The 23983-nt window shown below is 37.1% G+C and overlaps 1 protein-coding gene across 1 annotated transcript in view; it reads left to right on the forward strand.

Moving 5' to 3' along the window:
- trpm4a (transient receptor potential cation channel, subfamily M, member 4a) overlaps positions 1–12089 on the forward strand; it is a 47452-nt gene extending 35363 nt beyond the window's left edge. The window contains exons 22-28 of the mRNA XM_030141507.1: positions 483–657; positions 3716–3881; positions 4015–4196; positions 5090–5222; positions 6274–6346; positions 9088–9181; positions 11572–12089. Of these exons, the coding sequence (XP_029997367.1) occupies positions 483–657; positions 3716–3881; positions 4015–4196; positions 5090–5222; positions 6274–6346; positions 9088–9181; positions 11572–11597 (849 nt within the window). The 3' untranslated portion in view covers positions 11598–12089. The remainder of the gene's footprint in view (positions 1–482; positions 658–3715; positions 3882–4014; positions 4197–5089; positions 5223–6273; positions 6347–9087; positions 9182–11571) is intronic.
- The last annotated feature ends 11894 nt before the right edge of the window (positions 12090–23983 follow it).

The raw sequence follows: 23983 nt of genomic DNA on the forward strand, positions 1-23983 counted from the left end.
AAGGCAATCTATTACACTTTGAGTATACGTTCATAGAAAAGCACTATATAAATCTAATCTAATCTATTATTATTATTATTATTATTATTATTTTATTTTGAGTTAGTAGAATGACATTCCAGACACGGAAAATTATATATATATATATATATATATATATATATATATATATATATATATATATATATATATATAAAATTACTCAGAAATATATAATAACCTATTTTTTTTCCATTTTCTGGTCCAGTATGGAGCATTAGTGGCACCTGCATTTATATTTTTAGAGGTCGCTTTAAGAGACGATGAAGCAAATTTTTCACATTTTGCACCTCTGTCATGATATGCCACTACTATTTCCTATACTTAATCACTAATGTGTAATGTAGATGATGACGGTGTAATGTATGGACTAGAAACAGCAGGTATCAATGGCAAACCTCATCATGAGCATCATCTGACCCCTTTTCTGTTTGTCTCCTCAGATGAAGGATGTCTTCTTCTTCCTGTTTTTTCTGGCTGTTTGGCTCATGGCTTATGGTGTCGCCAATCAGGCACTTCTCTACTCATACGATCCCCGCCCTGATTGGATATTCCGGCGAGTTTTCTACAGGCCATACCTGCATATTTTTGGACAAATCCCCATATCTGAAATGGACGGTGAGTGTTTCAGGCTCCCTGTGCAGTGCAAGGGCCTTTTGTTTCACTCTTTGTCTTCTATGTTTAAATAAAATGAGACGTTTTAGTAAAAGTCTTTACAAAATTAAAGCAACCAAAATAACAATTGCAGTACATTAAAAACAGTTTAGTAACATTTAAAGTTTCATAACTTGAATGTCTTTGAAAATGCAATTGCATTAGAGTTGTGCTGTTTGCATTTTTTCGTTTCATGTTAATTTATTTAATTATTCAGTGTTATTTGGTGTGTTTTGAATACACTTATTTTAACAACTGATGTGCATACTTCTAGACACATTACAAAAATCAAAAGAACTCAAAAGAAGTCTCAGAGGATGATCCCAGTCATCCTCTGTATTTCTTTGTCCATTTTAGGGCTACTGTAGAAATGAATCATCAAAAATCAAGAATTTTTTTGAAGGAATCATTAAGGTCTCATTGCAAATTGCAAATAATTAATGGAACATCATTTTACAAATTGATGTTCCATTAATTAAGATTTTAGGGCCAATACAACACCACATCAGATAAAGTTGTGACTATACGGAAATTTAAACTGAAAACAGTGATTAGCAAAATATCTTTGCAACTTGAAGTTTCTGGACGTTATGACTTCTATGATATAATGAACAGTCAAATGAATTGAGCATTATGTTACAATTGCATTATAAAGGGCGACACGGTGGTGCAGTGGTTAGCACTTGTGCCTGACAGCAAGAAGGTCCTAGGTTCAATTCCAGCACCAGTTGATGGAGGGGTGGGGCCCTTCTGTGTGGAGTTTGCATGTTCTCCCCGTGTCTGCGTGGGTTCTCTCCGGGTACTCCAGCTTCCTCCCACCATCCAAACACATGCACTAATAGGTTAATTGGTTAATCTAAATTGCCCATAGGTGTGAATGTGAGAGGGATTGTTTGTCTCTATATGTTCAGCCCTGTGATGAACTGGCGAAATGTCCAGGGTGTACTCTGCCTTCACCCATAAGTAGCTGGGATAGGCTCCAAGCGACCCCTGTGACCCTAGTGAGGATAAAGCGGGTTCAGAAAATGAATGAATGCATTATAAAGTTTTGTTTTTGATGTGCTTTGTGGTAGTAATCTGTGATATTTGTGGAAGTTTGTGGAATATTTTTTATTGACTGAGGTTTTTCTGTTTGAAGTAATAAAAGTAATTGTTTAGATTGGAGACTGAAGTCAGTCAGCTTTACCACTTAGTTTACCTGACAAAGCTGAGCTCCCAATAAAATGTTGAAAAGTTAAGCAATTCTTGTGTATATCATTTAACACTACTGATAACATGGGGGTATAACCTGGCCGGCGGGGGGGGGGGGGGGGGGGGGGGTAATAAATTGGTCCAGGCCAATTTCTACCCAGGGGTATAATCTGGCCTAGGCCACTTTAACCCCAGGTATAATCTGGACAGGGCTATACTTTGGCCTGGTACACCTGGTAAATCTCACCCTGGAACCTCGTCACTGCAGACTTTACTTTGTGACTTAACAGTGACAAGATACGGGTCTGGATCCCATAGACCAATGTTTTTCAACTTTGGGATCAGGAACCCATGTGGGGTCGCCTGGAATTCAAATGGGGTCGTCTGAAATTTCTAGTAATTAATAAAAAAATAAAATAAAAATAAAAACTTATTAATGAAAAATGTATGGTGAGTTGAGAGAGACAATTACAATACTTAAAAGACATGACAAACTGTGAAGCTGAAAGTGAAGCACTGTGGTACTGTTTATCTTTCAAATGTTCATTGTGGTTGGTTTCAGATGCTGCAGCTCTTTCATAATTCATAGTTTGAGTTCTTGTTTGTTCAGTATTAATTGTTAGCCTTGTTAATCCAAGCTGGACTGACTGAACATATCCTGACCAAGGAAAATCAAATTCTCCCTTTGTGCAGTAATCTACACCTGGCTTTACTGCCTCCGTCCATAATAATATACATTATATAGACTAAATGTCCTCTAAAATTAATGTTTATTTGCAACATAGTATAGCAAACTATTACATGATCAAAAACAAATACAATTTAGCAGAAACAAAAAGTCTCAGTTTTGAATGTCTGGGGTTGCCAGAAATTGGTGATGTTAAAATGGGGTCACGAGCAAAACAAGTGTTCAGAGAACACAAACCTCCGCCAAGCACCCCGAACAGTGTGCATGTGTGGATCCACTATTTCTTTTTAAATTAAACTGTTTCAAGGTTGTTCCATACAGCAGAAAAAGTAGAAGCTTGGTACCAGTCATGTGTATGTCAAATTATGTTAAATTCCAATCAATATTTGTTGAGTTATAATGAAAAATGTGTTGTAAATGGGATTTTCAATGTTAAATTGAATGTCCACAGAGTCCATATTCCACAGTGGATGTGGACAATTTTGTGCCAGATACAAGATATTGTTATAAGCTATGGGTGGATCAAATTGGAGGCTAATCAGAGTCGTTTTGAATTTTTTATGAATTTTCGAAAATTGCTCAATGATGAGAGATAGGAAAATTTGAGATTTTGTGACCTGGCTGTGACCTTGAACTTTGGCCTACTCCCCCCAAAATTTAATGGGTTGCTCCCAGGACCTAGGCCTATCTGTGGGTAAAATTTGGTAAAGATGGTTGGAATAGTTTTCCCATAAAGTTGCTAACAAACAAACAAACAAACAAACTCGCAAACAAACAAACACACAAAGCAAAGAGATCACAATCCCTCCTGGCGGAGGTAAAAAGGTTGGGAACCACTGCTTAGACACATCCAGCTCCAGCTCCTTATAGTCCCTCAGGATCAGAAACTCCTAGATTGCAGCCATTGTTGCCTTTGTTGCCTTTGTTGCCTCCTGGTGCCTATCTGTTGAATCCATTGTTTTCCAGCCCAACCAGGGTCAGGAGGCACCCACTTCAACTTGACACCAGTAACTTTTTCTACAAAAAGAAAATGATGTATTCTATTTATTTATTTATTAATTGCTTAAATGATTAATGTTCATTAGCTGTGAATGTGCAGTGGAAATCCTTACATGTGGTCCACCTTTCTCCTCCTTCATCCAGCGGATAAATTGGTGGAGGTAAACTGTACAGACGATCCCCAGAGGATCGAAGCAGGAGAGGAGCCCTGTGTGAGCACCTATGCAAACTGGCTGGTTGTCATTCTCCTTGTGATCTACCTGCTGGTTACCAACATACTACTGGTCAACCTCCTCATTGCAATGTTCAGGTACACTGGTATTTCAAATGATTTTGTTTGTGGTTCATGATGGCTCCACTTATTTCAGATTTCAGAATGTAGTACCTCTCATTGACCAAAAGTTAAGCTGTAGCATAATGCAGTTTCCCTTTACTGTCCACAGCTATACCTTCTCCAAAGTACAGGAGCGTAGTGACACCTACTGGAAGTTTCAGCGTTACAACCTAATCGTGGAGTACCATTCAAGACCCTGCCTGGCCCCACCGTTTATCATAATCTCACATCTGCACCTTTTAATAAAAAGATACATACGCCGTATCCCCTCTGTCAAGAGACAAGACTTTGGTAAGAAATGGTGAAACCGGGACAGATTTTTACAAAAGAATGAGATGAAAGTGTAAAGCAACAACCCACAGAATTGTGCATGGTTTATGAGTTCAGCTTTTTTTTTTTTTTTTTAGTTTAGTTTATTTTAAAAATGCACCAAGTCAAAGTAATCTTACTTAGTCCTTAGAAATAAAACAGGTAGTAAGAACTTATGGAAAAAAAACAAAAACAAAACAAAACAAAACAAAACTTATACATATACATGACTTCATTTGCACATTCAAAAAGTTATTCAATCAAAGTTTAGTTTTACTGTGCAGTTTTGAGTCCATGCATAGATAGATAGATAGATAGATAGATAGATAGATAGATAGATAGATAGATAGATAGATAGATAGATAGATAGACTTTATTGATCCCAAGCTGGGAAATTGTAGATTTTTTTGATAGATACATTGGTATATTTTGATAGATAATATATTAATCACAGTAAAGATAGCACAGTCCAAATGTGTATGCCCCATGACCTGTAGTCTTGAATTCCTCAAAAGTATAATTGTCAAATATAAATAAAATCAATAAAATTTTAATCTTAATGTTTAATGTTTAACTGTTTCATATTCGTATACCTGCCTTTTGCACCTTCTTTTAATCTGTTTTTAATATGTCTGTTTCTGTTTTTATCTGCTGCATGTGAAGTGTCTTTGAATTATATGAAAAGCACTATACAAATAAAATGTATTATTATTATTATTATTATTATTATTATTATTATTATAAAATCAAGGATGGGGACACTGCTACACCACTCCTAAACCACAATTAAATGCATTCCCTACCTATCAAAACTTGTTTTGAGTTTCTGTTCTTCTCTTTATCTAACCAATTAACTGATCCCTTTTTTCCTTCAGTTCGGGACCTGCGGGGCAGAAAGGCCAGCCGCCTCAATACATGGGAGGCTATCCAGAAAGAAAACCGCCTTTCAGCCCAAAATAAGCAGCAAAGGGAGAGTGACACAGCTAGACTAAAATCCACATCAGTCAAGTGAGTCCTTTTGCCTTTGTTACCTGTGTGTCAACATGGATATTGCATTTGGGTCTGTATGTACTGTATGTACTATATGACTATCGGCCCACACATGTTTACACCTCCTAGACAACTGTCTGGATCTCACATGACTGATCAGCTGAAGAGACAGTAAAAATGGGGAGGTGCTTGTATAAAAAAACAAAAAAAAAAAACATGTCAACACATTTGGTGCACATCAGATTGCAGTCAGATGTGTGGCATCTTGTTAGACCTGATTGTTAAAATAAGTAGTTGTACATAGTTTTCTGCATCATAAAAATGTTTCGTTGAACATGTTTGTGCATCATATTTTGACACCAGATTGTTTTGTATATAGTTGTGTATAGTTTTCCTAAAAACACCTGAGACATTGCCTGCATTGTCATGTAAATAGTTGTATATAACTGTATTTGTAAAAATAAATAAATTGGCAGTTTTTAATATAGATGTTCATTCTAAGTTATAAACATGAATCATTCAACATGTTTTTGATGAAAAACATTGAACAATCTAACGTTTTCCTACTTGGATTTTATGTTTTTTTGTGTGATTTTAGGTTCAGTGTGTTAACACAGCATGTCAAATAAAAACAAACTGTAAAGTCACACAGGTGAGGTTGAGCTAAAAAAAAAAAAAGAAAAAGAAGATAAACAAGGCAAGGTAAACAATTTTTAATGAGAAATATAAAGGCAAAAGCAAAAGTATTAAAAGGGGCCAAAATCCACTCAGACTTCTAAGGGTTACCAACCAACTCTGACATGACTAATATGAACTAAGCAGGCCAACAACTGTAATGTAGCAAAACAGAGGAAACAACAGTCATCGAAACACTCTACATGGGCCACATGATACATACATGTGCCACTTTACTATCTGCTGTTAAGCTGCTAAGTGAAAATCTATGTTCACAATAAAATTAATGAGACACCATGAAATAAATGACTACATTAATAAGTAACATTGATAAAATTCATATTTGATATAAAATCTTATTTTGTCATGTGTTTTTGTTTTGTTTTTTTTAAAGGGTGGACAGTGTGCTGAAGCAGATGACTGAGATCCGTGACCACGACCGAAGGCTGCAAGTGCTGGAAACAGAGGTTTACAAACCATACAATACACCTCTTATATATCTGAACATGTTGTCTATGCATGGATATGTTATCGGGATGAGAGTATTCATGTCAGGGGCAAATAAAGTTGAATACATTATGCCATTAGCTATTTTCCATCAAACCTTCCCTGTAAAAGGCATCTTAAAGTTAGTTTCATCCATCTCAGCTTTACTTCCTTTGAACTGAGATGAAGTGTTTGTGTCCCAGGTTTTCATGGTTTAAAATCTGATCTCAGTGCAGGAAACACACTGAGGTATAAACAGCACACATACCTGTTACACACACACACACACACGCACACACACACACACACCTACAGTACAGGCTTTCTGATGGACCACCATTAGACCTAATTAAAAAATTAAAAAATAAATAAAAAAATAATATATATATATATATATATATATATATATATATATATATATATATATATATATATATATATATAAAATTATTATTATTATTTATTTTATTTTTTTTTGGAACTGTCAAGGGATCATTCATTCATTCATTTATTTGTTTTGAGCAGAAGAAAAAATTAAACATTTTTGTGTACAAGGAACTAATGGCCGAGTAAGTACATTAATAAACATAGGTGATCAAGGCAAAGCAGCAGGTGCCATGTGCACCAGTAATAACAAAATAAATTCAATATGTGCTGCTCAAAAAGGAGTGGGAAGAAAACTTATTAAATCCCACCTCCATCTCACATTTATACAACATAACACATTAGTTTTGCTTCCTTAATGATATAATGACATCTGTTTAGAGTCCTATTAATGTAAATAACTGATAGAAAACAGATTAAGAAAACTGATGTATATTACATTTAGTAACTATCTCAGTGATTGTCTGCATAACTTATAATACAATATATTTCAACAATAATCACATACCAACAAAGGTAAGAAAGAGCCAAGCATGGAATGGCCCAGCAATTAACAATAAGCCCCGCCCACTCTGTACTGTGACCAGACCATCCGTTTACAAAGTGCTTTAAAACTGTGGATATTTTGGCATTGATTGTGGTGAAGATCCAGATTGTTCCACAGTTTCACCCCACATACAGATCCTTTAACAATTCATTTACACAAAGTAATGTCATTAGATCCAATGTCCAAACACTGCTAAAAGAAACAGAGCTGATCACATCTTATTAGGCAAAGTAAGGGATGTTCATTGACATTATCTAGCACATCTCATGTACAAAGGCAATTCAGTGTGCTTATAAATGCAAAACCCAGAGGAAAATAAAAAGATAAAACATATCGTTAGCCTCAAGGAATAATTGCCTAACTCATACACTAATGGACAAAAGTATTGGGACATGTTGAATTCAGGTGTTTGTTTTTGAAGAGGGGTCTGGGATACAAAACAATAATGATAAATATAATATAGTTTTATATTAGGATAAATATCATTACATTTCAGAATCAGCTTTATTGGCCAAGTATGTGAACACATACAAGGAATTTGGCTGCGGTTTTTACATTGCTCATGACATACAGTTCCAACATGAACCCAGACAACATGTGGACCTAGACACAACATAGACAAACAGTCCACTAGAGACAGAGACAACAATGGGTTGAGATTTACAGTGGATTTACAATGTAATATGCACAGAGTGCAAATTGAAGTTTTTATACAGTGTGGTGTGTGGTACGGTGTGTCTTCTAAAAATATATATTTCATTGGTTAGTTTGGTTTAAATTGATATCTCTTTATTTATTTATTTTTATTATTATTATTTTGTTTTATCTATGACTATAATTTTAAACGTTCTGCCTCTAAATTTCTAATACATTTTTGTGCTCTGACTAAATAATTTTCTACCACAACTAACCATCTACTTTCTTCACATCTCGCTTTGGAGGAAAAATATCCCATTAAACTTATAAAAATATTGATGTTTTATAAACTATATGGACATAAATATTGGGACACAGCATGGCTGTAAGATATCCTGTTCATGCTGATTTGGCATATAAACAACAAGATTAATAATTAATATGGGATTAATCACAATATAAAACTATATTATGGCATTTCATCTTTCATGTTGATATCATTCACTTGTGAATGTTCCATTTATTTATCTTCAAGCACATTGACTTCCTTTTGTGTATGACTTCATGTAATGTAAATTAACCCGTCTCATCTTGCCTAATAAGAATGCATGATAATTAGGTTTAAATGCTTTTTGCCTTTCTTCTTTGTAGGTTTATTTATGTTTACGTTTATGTTTATGCATTTGGCAGACGCTTTTTTCCAAAGCGACTTACAGTGGAAAAGCAATCAAATCACTCAATCAATCAAATTTTATTTATATAGCACCAGATCACAACAAAAAAGTTCTCATGACACTTTATATATAGAGTTGGTCAAAACCAGACTCTAAGCCAATTTACAGAAACCCAACAGAATTATTTGCAGTTTTGGTTGGCTCTTTTAATTTAGCAGCATTTTTAAAAGACAGTGAAGAGGGCGCAAAAGATCCACAGATGCGTCTTTGAAATTTCCCCAGAAGAGGGACTCTAGGACATTGGAACCGTCCTCAAATCCTGATGACGAAGCTTTTTAAGTAAACCACTCCTTGAAGGATCCTTCCCTGCAACTGAGACCCAGCCTGTATCTGTGAGAGCTGGGCGTGTCTGTTATTCTTGCAGCTGTCTGCTCTGCCTGTTCAGCACTCATCTATTTCTGTCTGTGTATCTTTACCCCAGCTGGAGTACTGCTGCAGCACCCTCTCCTGGATGGCTAATGCTCTGGCTCAAAGTAACCTGATCAACGCCAGCCATCCTCCTCCAGTGCTCAGAGGTAAAAACAAAGTCTCCGGATATATTGAAAAGTCTTTTTACCCCACCCCCCAAAGGGGAGGCAAGTGGTGTTGTTTTTTGGTTTGTTTGTTTGTTTGTTTGTTTGTTAACACTCTAGCAGCAAAACTATTGGTTGAATTCATACCAAATTGGGTTTATAGATTGCAAGTAACCCAGACTAAATCTGATTATATTTTGAGAAAAGTAGGTCAAAGTTCCAATTTTTTATGAATTTTTAAAATCTTTTTTCCCCCCATTTACTTATAATGGGCGAAATTTCAATTGTCTATAAAAACATCAATTTTGTTTCAATTTACTTCAAACTTGGCCCATATATAGAGATAACTGATATGCTGACATCAGCACATGCATAGACATGATGACATCAGATGGATCGATGCCAAAATAAGCTATAATATGTGCGAGGGGCGGGGTTTATTGTGCCTAGCACCACTTTTTTCTGATTTAATTTTTTTTTTTTTTTTTTTTTTTAACCCACCACCACCCCTCTTCGGAGAACAACTTTATTTTTAATTACAGCTTGTGCTTAACAAGTAACAATCTCAAGTTTTACATTCATATTGTCATCCATTCCTTGCTAGTATACATATACGCAGAGGGAGGGCTCATACAGACAAAAGTGTACAGGGACAGGACGTAACAAAGTGACAGACTGACACAAGACAGTGGGATAGAACAGACATAAGACAAGACAGTGGGACAGACCAACTAAGTGGTTGCTATTTAAGATATTGATGCTGATCAGATATATTGTGTTGGCATAAGTGTGTATTTATGTATGTGTGTGTGTGTCTATATATATATATATATATATATATATATATATATATATATATATATATATATAATTATTGGGTCATTCCATATAATTTCATTAAGTGGTCCCCACCTGACCCTCTCAGATTTTTCTAAATTTTACATACTTCTAGTACATTATATATGATGGAAAAATCCAAAATGTCAAGGCTTAATTGTAAATACTTCCAAAGTTATGACCATTTGAAGTAGGTAGGGGGTACCCTAAAATTGCGACCAAAATTGAGACTTGAAATTTTCGGCTATTTTCAGGCTTCTATAACTTCTGAACAACAAGAGCTAGAGGTCTGAAATTTTCAGAATCATTTCACAGGAATCTATAGTCCTAAGAAATGTGAAAATATTTACTTAAAATTTTTAATTGCATGTTACAGAGAATGACAAAGCTGAGATTTTATCCATCACGAACTTCTAAAATGTTACTTTTGGCCACTCATTACACAAAAACTAATCATCATATTTATTAGAAATTTTATGTGCTATATCTTGGCTACTTAAGGAATGGATCTGTGTAAAATGAAGGTCCTATGTTATGTTATGTTATGTTATGTTATGTTATGTTATGTTATGTTATGTTATGTTATGTATGATATATGAACAGCTTAAAATCAAAAATATCTGTCCGACCTTTGGATTCAAAGGTCAATATCTTCTATGTTAAATGTTCAAATTAAATATGGACGTTTTCACCCCCATATTTTAGCCATTTATGACCATTTATGGCTAAAATATGGGATTTATAGAAGCAAGTTGTGCTTGGTGTCAAAATTTAGGGCAATTCCTGTACTTTCACATGGTGTCTTTTATTTTGTGATCCTACCTATCCCACATGCTGATATTGACCTTTGAATCCCAAGGTTGGACAGATATTTTTGATTTTAAGCTGTTCATATATCATGCATAAAATAACATAGGACCTTCATTTTACACATATCCATTCCCTAAGTAGCCAAGATATAGCACATAAAATTTCTAATGAATATGATGATTAGTTTTTGTGTAATGAGTGGCCAAAAGTGGCATTTTAGAAGTTTGTAATGGATAAAATCTCAACTTTGTCATTCTCTGTAACATGCAATTATCAATTTTAAGAAAATATTTTCACATTTCTTAGGACTATAGATTCCTGTGAAATGATTCTGAAAATTTCAGACCTCTAGCTCTTGTTGTTCAGAAGTTATAGAAACCTGAAAATAGCTGAACATTTCAAGTCTTAATTTTGGTCGCAATTTTAGGGTACCTCCTACCTACTTCAAATGTTCTTAACTTTGGAACTATTTACAATTAAGCCTTGAAATTTTGGATTTTCCCATCATATATAATGTTCTATAAGTATGTAAAAATTTAGGAAAATCTGAGAGGGTCAGGTGGGAAATTTTCTTAAAATCTGTTGATTTCATATGGAATGACCCTATTATGTTAATGATAAGTGGGAGTGAGGCGTGGATGTTGAATGCTGAGATAGAAAAGTTGGTGTTGGGGGGGGGGGGGGGGGGGGAGGGGGGGGGGCGAAGGGTGTGTGTTCTGTTCTAATATAATGTGTTTGTTTTGCAGATCTGACCCCATTATCACCAAGGTGACTCTCTGAACTGCACACTGGTGTGGACACGTACATTTCTTTGACCCTTTTTCCCATTCCTTCATAACCTTAACCTCAGCTCCAGACTGTTTATAAATAATCTCTGCAGTAACTGTGGTATCATTTGTGTTATAGGTTGCAAATTTGAGATTTTATGTTTCACAAGTCCTGGGTCTTTTGTTAAAGATATGTTTTGGGCATTTTACCTTTATTAAGTGTACATACGAAGGAGAAAGCCCAGGAGGTGGGGGTGTCCTGGGCTGGACCTGAGCAGCAGGGTTTCTGGGACATGAAGGGTGACTGATATTATATAAAAGGTGATGAACTGCCTTCTCCACTGGTTGAACTTACTCTGAGCTTTACCTGTAAACGAACAAAAATAACAATAGAGATGTGTACCAGACTTTGACTACTTGTTTTGCATCCTCTGTGTATTTTTTCTGCATTGCATGTGTTGATATAAGGAGTAAAAGTGAAACTATGAAGGCTTTTTTTAAAATGGCTGGAAAGTTTGACATGCATCCCAGATTGTTGGAAAACCTGCTGGAAAAATTAATTTTAGTGTCAAGAATTATATACAGAAGACCCAAAGACTTAAACAGGCACTGGCAACCAAAAGCATAACTTCTGAACCACAAATCCTATCAATACATGTAAATAATTCAGGTAAAATGCCGTTCATGATCTTTTCATGGTCATCAGATATGACCCATTTTGACGTTCAGAGGCACTGTCATCTTCTACAACATGGATTCACCAGTAAAAGCCATGGAGTTAGATCAGTGACAGTGGATGGACACACTTGTTTATGTTCAGTTAACCTCCTAAGACCCAGGAAATGTCAGCAAAGTACAAGCTTTTTTTTGTTTTTTATTAAATAAGTGCCTATATTGGAAACATCATGATGCAACAGGTTTTTCAGATGCAGTTTTAAAAATTTTTATGGAATGTCCTTTGTGGTGGACAATTTTCTTTTCTTTTTTTTTTTTTTTTTTGTATACAGTTGTGAAACTCTTGTCCACAAATGTGGACAGAAACCCCATAGCTGGGTCTTAGGAGCTTAAAAATATATTTTACTGAAAAAAATCACTTTTTCTTCAGTTTTCTCTGTTTCTGATGTAATAACATTCAACTTTCATCTGAGCTTTTATGAACAACTACATGAGCAGTGAATTAAATATAGGACTAGAAAAGCACTCAGAGAGCGCAGACGTCCGCCAAGGCAGATCTGCCCCCCCCCCCCCCCCCCCCCCCCCAATCACCACCAAAATTTTATCGTTTGTTCCTTGTCCCAGTATCAACATTTCCTGAAAATTTCCTGAAAATCCATCCATAACTTTTTGAGTTATCTTGCTAACTAACCAACCAACAAACAAACAACCAAACCCTGGCAAAAACTTAACCTCCTTGGCAGAGGTAAAAATACTTGATTTTCACTGAAAAAACACAAAATACAGAGGATAATGTTAGAATAAATAATGATTAGTCATTCAGTAAAGGTTAAATATAGAGAAAAATTCATTTGGGAACTGCTACAATAGTAGCAAGGGGACTTTATGGGTTAAAAAATACATCAAACATCAAAATCCAAACTACTCTATAAAAACCCAAACAACAAGAAGGCTTCAGAGCCTCCATTTATATGAATAAGAACAAATGAATGCACCTACTGAGTGGAATTACTAGCTTGGTAAAGAACATAGACATAGATGACTTTGTTGCTTCTTATTTGACATATTTTTTGTTGATTCATTTGAGCATTTCATTGTTCACAAATGTTGTTTTATCATTGTATTGTGTACTTAATATTTCTTTTGTGTGATCATTGTTTGAATTCAGAACATATATTATAACTTGTTATTTTGAAAACAGAGCTATTTGGCTTGATTAAAGCTGTATTTTGTTTTAAAATATTATTTGTTCTCTTTTTTTGTCAACCAATTCCATGCAGTTGGTTGTAATTTCTAGCAAAAATTTTCTAGTCGTTGAAAGAATTAGACAGCTGATGATTCTACAACATGTTGGACTTCTGCAGCTTTTTCTTTGCATACTTATGATGGTACAGACCCTTTCCATAAAGTGGCTAAACCTTAATACTACATGTCAGCTGGGCCATGGTGTGTGTGTATGGACCTCACACATGCAAAGAATAAGACCTGAAGAAGACGCTACATATACACAAGGCACATGTTGAACAAATGCATTTTGCTAAGTGATAACTGTACACTTATTCACAACACCAATCACTTTGACCTGGAACATAAGACACTGTTGAACAAGGAAAATGGAAAATAAAGATGGAGGACATTGCATCTGCTTACGCTGTTCTTGATGTTTGACTTCATGTTGATGGTGCCAAAAATCTCCTTGCCGATCTTCACATCTTCCAAATAGAGGACCGTCTGCTTCCAGTGGGTGTAGGGAGACTATGGGCCTGACAAAGTATGCTAAGGATATATTAATCAAATTCAATCAAATTTTATTTATCTAGCACTATATCATAACAAAAGCTATCTCATGACACTTCACATTTAGACCAGGTCTAAACCAGACTCTTAAGTAATTCACAGACATCAACAGAATCCTCCAGGAGCAAACAGGAAAAATATAATTTTAACAGGAAACCTGGAGCAGACCAAGGCTTTGAAGGATGGTCGTCTGCCTTGACCAGATGGGGACAAAGAGAGAGGGTTAAAGGAAGAGAGAGCGAGAGATTGGGGGAGGTGGGGAAAAGGGAGGAAATAGGGAAGACACATGGATGCACACTGAGCACTTGTACCCCTTGGCCAAATATAGTGTAAGATTCTGTTGAAAGTTTCTGCCAATTGCAATTTACATTGCAGAAATCTCAATCCATTCTTCAGATAATGTGATTACATAGTTGAATGGACAGACAGACAGACAGATGACAAAACGATTACAATACCCCTTCGGACCGAAGTTGGCTGAGGGGTAAAAACTAGAATTGCTGTTACTAGTATAACTACCAATAACTAGTGCAAATACGCATAACTGCTAATACTACTACTCCAAAAACTAACAGCGGATATACTACTACTGCAACTGTTAGTATCAGTTATAGAAACCTCTACCATTCATGTAATTTTATGATAAACACTTTCACAACTCTATAGATCAATGAATAACGATACTGGAGGCAGGAGAGAAGCAGGACCACAGCAGCAGGTCCAGAGATGATCTATGAACAGTCACTGTTTAAAAAGTTCCACAGAGTGAACAGATTCAGTAGCTGTGAAGTTTGTAAACTACTAATATGCCTCCATGAATCAGTCATGTCTGTTTATCTGTCCATACACATGTAATATGAAATGAAGAATCTTAGGAGATTCAGTAAAAGTGTATTTTTTGGGGGGAAACATAAATGATCACTAGTGTTTTTACACAAGAGTATGGAGTTGAATAATGACCAGATAAAGGCTTATTACACAAAACATGTTTTGTGAGACAATAGTGACCTTTGACCCTCAAAAATCTAATCAGTTCATCCTTGAGCTGCAGAGCCTTTTTCTCTAATCCCTCAGAGATTTAACCACTTACGAGGTTAAGTCAGACATGTGTGTGAGACTGGAAGGACTTGAAACTGTTTAAAAGGACTGGGACAACCCCATTACATTTCACATGACATTACCGTTGCAATGCAGAAGCATCTTGGATACTGTTGTGGGTTGGGGACATATCAACTCACAGCCAATGAAAATGGGATTTGAACCTGTCCTCCACATTAGAGAGGATTCTCTGCAATCTTTTGCTGGGATAATTTGCAAAATATTGCCATAACTTGTTACTAGTAAAATCCAGCTTGATATTAGCTGGAAAATCTTAAGAAAAAGGTAACTTTTTTTTATAGAATATTTTTCTTAAGTAAAAATTTCTTGGCAAGCTTTTTTTCTATTTAGATGAAAAATAAGACAAATGTTCTAGAAATATGGCTTTTTTACTTTCTTAGAAATCCATTTTTGCAGTGTATGGCCGGTCAGCTCTTCTGTCAGCTGGGGAGGCAGTATCAGACTAAAGGATCTACAACGAAAAGCTGATTCTGTTTTCAAGAGAAGCTGGATAAGTGGACTCTGTGGTGGAGAGATGTACAGGGGTTGGACAAAATAATGGAAACACCTTCACCTCAAGATGATAATGCCCCAATCCATACAGCTAGAATTGTTAAAGAATGGCATGAGGAACATTCTAATGAAGTTGAGCATCTCGTATGGCCGGCACAGTCCCCAGACCTCAACATTATTGAGCATTTCTGGTCAGTTTTAGAGATTCAAGTAAGACGTCGATTTCCACCGCCATTGTCTCTAAAAGAGTTGGAGGGTATTCTAACTGAAGAATGGCTTAAAATTCCTTTGGAAACAATTCACAAGTTGTATGAATCAATACCTCGGAGAATTGAGGCTGTAATTGCCGCAAAAGGCGGACCTACACCATATTAAATTATATTTTGTTGATTTTTTAAGGTGTTTCCATTATTTTGTCCAACCCCTGTATACTGAGTCAGGTGGAGGACACACGTCAACCCGATGATTTATGGATTGATGATTGCTCATTTTTGTTTAGTTTTCTGTCTTTCTCTTCTCTTTATTGGGGTGATGAAAAAAATGAATTTCCCCCTGGGGATCAATAAAATTCATCTGTATCTGCATCTGTATGAGGGATTACAGTCATGTGGGTGGATAGTGGAAGCTCTCAACTTTAGCACTAATTTATCTTAAACAGCAAAGTGTCAGTGACAGTGTCCTTAAACATTCAAAGAAACCCAATAAAACTTCAAAGACCATACTGTGGAAAAGGAAAGAGAAAAAATCCTTAATGGGAAAAAAAACTCAGACAGATCTGGGGCTCTGGATGGGTGTCTATCTGTCTTGACTGGTTGGGGTGAGCAGAAAGAGGAAAGAGAAAAGAAAAGGACAGAGAAATGACAACAAAGCCAGACACTGAACAGTTTGGAGGATGCAACCACACATCAGGAAAAAAAAAAGAAATCTGCTGCTCGTCCCTTAAAAAGCGTTATCTCTCTGAGTTGTGGAAAAATATCTTGAACTACCCGATCATCAGCACGCAGAAAGTGCAGGATTCCGAGGCACAAAACAGCATGGGCAAATTCATTGTTCTCATGTGGGGCCATGCGACAGTGGAACACATTACCGACGAAGCTACTAACAATTATAAACTAGCACACATTCTCCGGTACAGTGAAAAAACAGCTACTCTCTAACCAAACCTGTAGCCGTAATGTAAAGTAAACATGCTTAGAATGTGTGTGTGTGTGTGTGTGTGTGTGTGTGTGTGTGTGTGTGTGTGTGTGTGTGTGTGTGTGTGTGTGTGTGTGTGTGTGTATGGGTGTGTGTGTGTGTGTGTGTGACAGACTGCAGTGGGACGAATAAGAGTTGATGGTTGGATGTCAATGAATTTTTTATATAAATGGAGTTATAGAAATGCATTTTATACTGCTTTGTGTATGTTTTAGTTTTTATTAATGTCTGTTTTTTTATGATAACATCAGCCTGCCCAGGGACTACAGGTGGAAATGAGCACTAGTGCTCCAACCTGACACCTGTTTAAGGTTAATGTATGTTGTGCATTGTCCCTGTCTAAATATACTAGTCAACATTCGCTAGGGATCAGTTTTATGTTTGCACAGTAATTGATGTTGTATAATATTTTGGGTGACTTCATATATTATGTGTGTACTTTGGCTAGTCATGTAAAGAAAAATGGACCAAAAGGTAAAAAAACAGAAATTTTTATTGCACTTTCAGGCAAAAGGGTGATACAACCCTAGAAATTAGAGTTCACAACAATTACTCTTCCAATTTTGTTTTCACTGAAACCACTCAGAATGTTCTGAAACACATACGGTGTGATGTCAATAATGTGTATGGCCACCATCCGCATCCGCAGGCTGTACTCCACTGGGAAAATAAACTGTCAAGTTTCCAGAATTACACCCCTGAATATAGCAAAGTTATAGTCCTGATCCCTAGCAAATGTTGACTAGTGTAAATGAATAAAAGGAAAGGGAAATGAATGGAACACACAGTTCAGGATCCAGAGATACCTACAGGCCAAAAAAACACAAACTACAGGTTGAGAGAAGACACAAAGGTGGAATCCTGTGGAACACAATGACTAACCTTAGTTTTTGTATCGGTGAGTGAGCATTAACATTTTCAAAGTCGAGTTTCTCTGAAAAGAATAATGGTAGTTCTGAAAGATCTATAAAAGAGAAGGAGAGTAAGTACTGAAGAGATCTTACAGGTGCTACTGGAGCTACATCTGTGATGGCAGGTGGAGGAATGGTCTGATGTTTTTTTCTCTGTAGTCACCTTTATTTGTGAAAAAGCTGTTGGAGGTGAAGGTTAATGGAATAAAAAGTTCAGCCGAATTGTGACTTTTTGTCTGTCTTGGAAAAGCACAGAAGGGAAACGTAAAATTGTTCTTTTCTTCTATTAAAACAGAATAGTTTGAAGTTTTGGCATTAGGGACATATGTTATGAAACTTTCCAAACTAGGTGAGATTCTACAAAGTTAGATGAGTGTTACTGCAGCTCCAGGTTTTATGACTGTTGTTTTAAGACAACATTGGAACAATTAGAAATTATATCATGGAGCTTGCACCCTATAAGTGATCCCTCGCCCCCTGCCTTGTTTTTCAGAGGGGGATTAGTGTCAAGTATATGCACTGAAACTGTAAAGCTGTCCAACATTATCCAAGTGTGAGTGAAGTAAAGTATACAGTAACTGTCTTTCATTGTATTTGCATATTACACTTGAAGTAAATGATAAAGGAATATTTGTTTTTGTTTTTAATATGGAAATCACATTATCACATAGACATCTGCTATAATTTACTTTCCTGCACTACAAGGTAAATTCAAAAGTGGTAGACAGGAAAAGTTTACAGGGACATAGAAGGGGTCAGTAGTGAGTACATGCCAGATGTTAGGATGAGGTGCTGACACTGTGTTGTCTCCAATGAGGATGTCATCATAACTTCTCAATATCTCAACTTGAAGAAAATCATGTGCCTTATGTGCCTGGATGCACGACTGTATCTACGTAAAAGGTGAGTCTTCAGGGTGCCTGATCCATGTTCAGAGTCAAAAAAGTGTTTGGTTTCTTTCCTATTACAACTCATGTAGTGGGTCCTTCTCTGCAGTGGAGTGGAGACATGGTGGCCAAGAGGGCTGAGAAAGAGGACATTCCTGTAAAGTTTCTCCCTCCTTTATTTTACCTGGAGCCTCCTCAGTAGAAATGCACCTAACATAGATGTGGCTGAAGTTACCCATTTCATCTCATCGGTAAAGGGCAGTCTGTACCATCTCTGTTTAGGATTACACCCAGCATAGGCTATAATGCAACCAAATTACAGCTAGTTAACCTCTTTAGCCAAACTGATTATAGGTTGTAGCTGTCACTGGGTTTAGTTCTGGGCTGTTGGACAGAGCCAGGCCTGACACAAAAACTTAATATCTTACAATTTATAACCATCTCCTACCAAAAAATGTTGCATTTCCAACCCCATTCACAAGATAATTACGTACTTAGTAGTAGTCCCCCAAAAACACAATTCACTTTTTCCCCCCACAATGTATTATACAATTATATTAAATTATATATTATATATTAAGTTATATGTCCTCCCACTCCTTTTCGAATGTGCAAATGAAGTCATGTATATGTATAAGTTTTGTTTTTTTGTTTTCTTCCATGACTTCTTACTACCTTTTTTATTTCCAAGGACTAAGTAAGATTACTTTGTCTTGATGCATATTCAAAATAAACTAAACTTAAAAAAAACAAGTGTTCAGAGAACACAAACCTCCACCAAACACCCCGAACAGTGTGCATGTGTGGATCGACTATTTCTTTTTAAATTAAACAGTTTCAAGGTTGTTCCATACAGCAGAAAAAGTTGAAGCTTGGTACCAGTCATGTGTATGTCAAATTATATTACATTCCAATGAATATTTGTTGAGTTATAATGAAAAATGTGTCGTAAATGGGATTTTCAATGTTAAATTGAAATGTCCACAGTGTCCACATTCCACAGTGGATGTGGACAATTTTTTGCCAAATACAAGATATTGTTATAAGACACAGGTGTATCAAATTGGAGACTAATCTGAGTCATTTTGAATTTTTTTTATGAATTTTGAAAAATTGCTCAATGATGAGAGATAGGAATATTTGAGATTTTGTGACTTTGAACTTTGGCCTACTTGGCCCAAAATTTAATGGGTTGGTCCCAGGACCTAGGCCTATCTGTGGGTAAAATTTGGTAGAGATGGTTGCAATAGTTCTCCCGTAAAGTTGCTAAGAAACAAACACACAAAGCAAAGTGATCACAATACCTCCTGGCAGAGGTAAAAAAAAAAAAAAAAAAAGACACAACCAGCAGTGCATAATGAAGCCTAGTTTTACAGAGCCACTGAGTTAATGTTTAACTTTAGCTCCCATGACCCCTCAAAGACGACTTTGACATCTCACATTCCCATAGCTCCCTCCATTTTGTCCATATATGGTCACATACAGCTCCAAAAAAGCAACATGGTGACAGCAAAATTGAAAACTATTGGCTTCAAAATGGCAGCCAGTACCGCTGGTGGTGATTGAGTCATGAGTAGGTGGTTTGGGAAGTGTTTCTGTCATATACTGTATGTAAGAGAGGATTTTCTTGTGTGCAGTTTTGCTCCTCTGTACAACTTCTTCCTGCTTTCAAGTGTCTCCCTTAGATTAAGGCCTTTTACACTAAAAGGTCCATATTTGGAAGCTGTGAGTGCCAGCTTCAAACCCCAGGGGAAGTCCAGAGCCGCCTACACATACAAACACAAACTGATCCACTGATGGGGAAGGTCTAATAGGATGGTGCTAATAAAACAAAAGCAGTACTCATATGTAAGGTGTTTTCATGTTGTTAAGGGACATACAATTTGTATTTACATTTAATTCTTGGAGATTTGCCTCGTCCTAAAGGGGTTTGGAGCGGTCACCATGACAGACACCAACAGAATTCATGCAGTCACAGCATAAACATGTGACTCTTTTACAGTGCTTCCTTTGCCCCCTCTTCATCCAATAAATTCACCAGCACAAATATTCAATTCAGTTCAATTTTATTCATAGAGCCCAGTATCACAACAAGGTCGCCTCACAGGGCTTTACAGAATTTGCTGAACTGATAAAAAAAACACAATGAAAATAAGCAAACAGTCAAATAATTAGTTAAACAGTCAATGAAGCAAATGGATTCATATCCCCCATCCACTGTCCTTAGACATTCTTTCTCGGAAAGAAAAACTCCAAAAAATGTGGTGGGAAAAAGAGAAACCTCGGTGAGAATCACAGTGAAGGAAAGATCCACTCCCATGGACGGACAGGCTTTAAATGTGACCAGGACTGACGGAGATCCATTTGCTGATGTAGTTCCAGTCTGGATCCATCCATCTATAAGCTACTCCTTTTCATTAATATTCACTACCTATTTTCCCTATTTTATAGAATTATTTAGATTTTTTTTAACTATAAACTCTTTAAAAACATTTATACTAGTAGCACTGCATTATACCTTGTCGAAAAGGTACGGTTGTGGAAAAAACAGTTTTCGGACACCTTTAAAATTTTACACAATCTCTAATTGTGTTTGTAAATATGAAATATGTAGGGCTATGTGTTTGTATGTATCATGAAATATTGGCAGAAAAATATTTTTTGTGTTTCAAAAGGTGTGGCTGCATCAGACTGACACAAACAAATGTAAATGATTTTTATTTATTTATTATTAAGAAAAAAACAACAAAACTAGAATCTGAGAGTGCAGACCTCCACCTAGGCAGATCAGCCTCCCCTCCAATCACCACCAAAATGTAATCATTTGTTCCTTGTGCCAGAATCAACATTTCCTGAAAATTTCATCCAAATCCGTCTGTAACTTTTTGAGTTATCTTACAAACAAACAAACAAACAAACAAACAAACCCCAATGAAAACATAACCTCCTTGGTGGAGGTAACTATATTCTTGACAGTTTTTACATGCGGGCGACACGGTGGTGCAGTGGTTAGCACTCGTGCCTCACAGCAAGAAGGTCCTGGGTTCGATTCCAACACCAGTCGACAGGGGGTGGGACCTTTCTGTGTGGAGTTTGCATGTTCTCCCTGTGTCTGCGTGGGTTCTCTCCGGGTACTCCGGCTTCCTCCCACCATCCAAACACATGCACTGATAGGTTAATTGGTTAATCTAAATTGCCCATAGGTGTGAATGTGAGAGTGATTGTTTGTCTCTATATGTTCAGCCCTGCGATGAACTGGCGACTTGTCCAGGGTGTACCCCGCCTTCGCCCCTATGTAGCTGGGATAGGCTCCAAGCGACCCCCGTGACCCTAGTGAGGATAAAGCGGGTTCAGAAAATGGATGAGTTTTTACATGCCATGCTGTGGATGTGTTTTGAGGGGCATTATCTTCTTTAAACATCCAGTTCTGATCTCGATAGAACAGAGCATGTGCAAATTGTGATATCCACACATATTGAAGCAGCACGGTTTAGAGAGTAAAGTTATGCAGATATCACAATTTGGCCAAAAATATGACCTGAGCCACCATGCCATGAGGCTATATGTAGATTTCTCCCACTAACCTTTTTTTTTCATGGACAATATATTCACACTAGGTAATGGGAACAAGTGGAAACAATGGCCGTTTCCATTCTTGTCTGTTCTTCCGTTCTTGCGATCTTGTGAAATGTCATCAGTAGGGGCCCAAGTACTGTTCTATTTGAAAGTTCGCATAAACTAAGAACACATGGAATACCCGGATGTTGTTCTTGTCTTCTAGCTTAAACCAAGGATGCACTGGTTGGTGACTTGGGTAGACTTGTCTGGGAAAATATCCCAAGATGCACTTTGTGCTACTCTCGAATGCTACGGTGGCTTCTGTCCATCCATCCATCCATCCATCCATCCATCCATCCATTTTCTATCTCTTATCTGGGGCCGGGTTGGGGAGGCAACAGTCTAAGCAGGGATGCCCAGACTTCCCTCTCCCCAGACTCCTCCTCTAGCTCTTCCGGGGGGACCCCGAGGCGTTCCCAGGCCAGCCGAGAGACATAGTCTCTCCAGCGTGTCCTAGGTCTTCCCCGAGGTCTCCTCCTGGCGGGACATGCCTGGGACACCTCCCCAGGGAGGCGTCCAGGAGGCATCCAAAACAGATGCCCGAGCCACCTCAGCTGGCCCCTCTCGATGTGGAGAAGCAGCGGCTCTATTCCAAACTCCTCCCTGGTGACTGAGCTCCTCACCCTGTCCCTAAGGGTGCACCAAGCCACCCTACGGAAGAAACTCATTTCGACCGCTTGTATCCAGGACCTCGTCCTTTTGGTCATGACCCAAAGCTCATGACCATAGGTGAGGGTAGGAAAAGAAAAGTCCTTCCGGCAGAGTGTGTTTAATACTGAATGTCAGTCGACTGTTTGGTCTTGGGGTTTTTTGTTCTCATATTTCCATCCAGAAGGTCAACATGCTGTTCAGCATCTTCCATCCATCAGCACAATTCTTTGAGTGGGAGGGGAGGTAGGAGGAGAGGGAGGGGCGTATAGGAGGTAAAAGCACCAGAACACTTCTGTCCTTGGGGGTTCTGTGTTGGATGTGTTAGGTAGCGCATATACCCTGCCTTTTTTAAATTCTACTTTTCTTTTTAATCTAACTTATTCTTAGCTATTTAAATTCTGTATTTATTGTTGCTGTGGTAGAGCAGTGACCATATTTAGAATTTCCCCTCTGGGATTGATAAAGTAAACCTACCTATCTATCTATCTATCTATCTATCTATCTATCTATCTATCTATCTATCTATCTATCTATCTATCTATCTATCTATCTATCTATCTATCTATCTATCTATCTATCTATCTATCTATCTATCTATCTATCTATCTATCTATCTATCTATCTTTCTTTCTGTCTTTCTTTCTTTCTTTCTTTCTTTCTTTCTTGGTTCTGCTGCCTGTCACTACCGGATCAACTTCCCATTTGTTCATGTGTGACAGTAACTCTACTTGGACAAACTTCCCGAAATGTGTTGGCAGAGATGTTCAGAGTCATTCTGCACTGCAGATGGGTTAATTGTGTGAAAATTTTTAAGCAGATTGATCATGATGATGGATTAATCCCTTTTAACGCATTAATTTTGACAGCCCTAATTATTATTAATTCTTTACTATTTATTTCTACTAGTACTTCTATTGTGCAATGGCCCGTTTGTCACTACTGTTTTTACCTTTGGCCACACAGGGTATTGTCATCAGTTGGTCGTCCATCCGTCCGTCTGTCAGTCCGTCCGTCCGTCCATCTGTCCAAAAACTTTGGCATGCACAG

The sequence above is a fragment of the Sphaeramia orbicularis genome, chromosome 8 (assembly GCF_902148855.1).
Source record: "Sphaeramia orbicularis chromosome 8, fSphaOr1.1, whole genome shotgun sequence".
Taxonomy (NCBI): Eukaryota; Metazoa; Chordata; class Actinopteri; order Kurtiformes; family Apogonidae; genus Sphaeramia; species Sphaeramia orbicularis.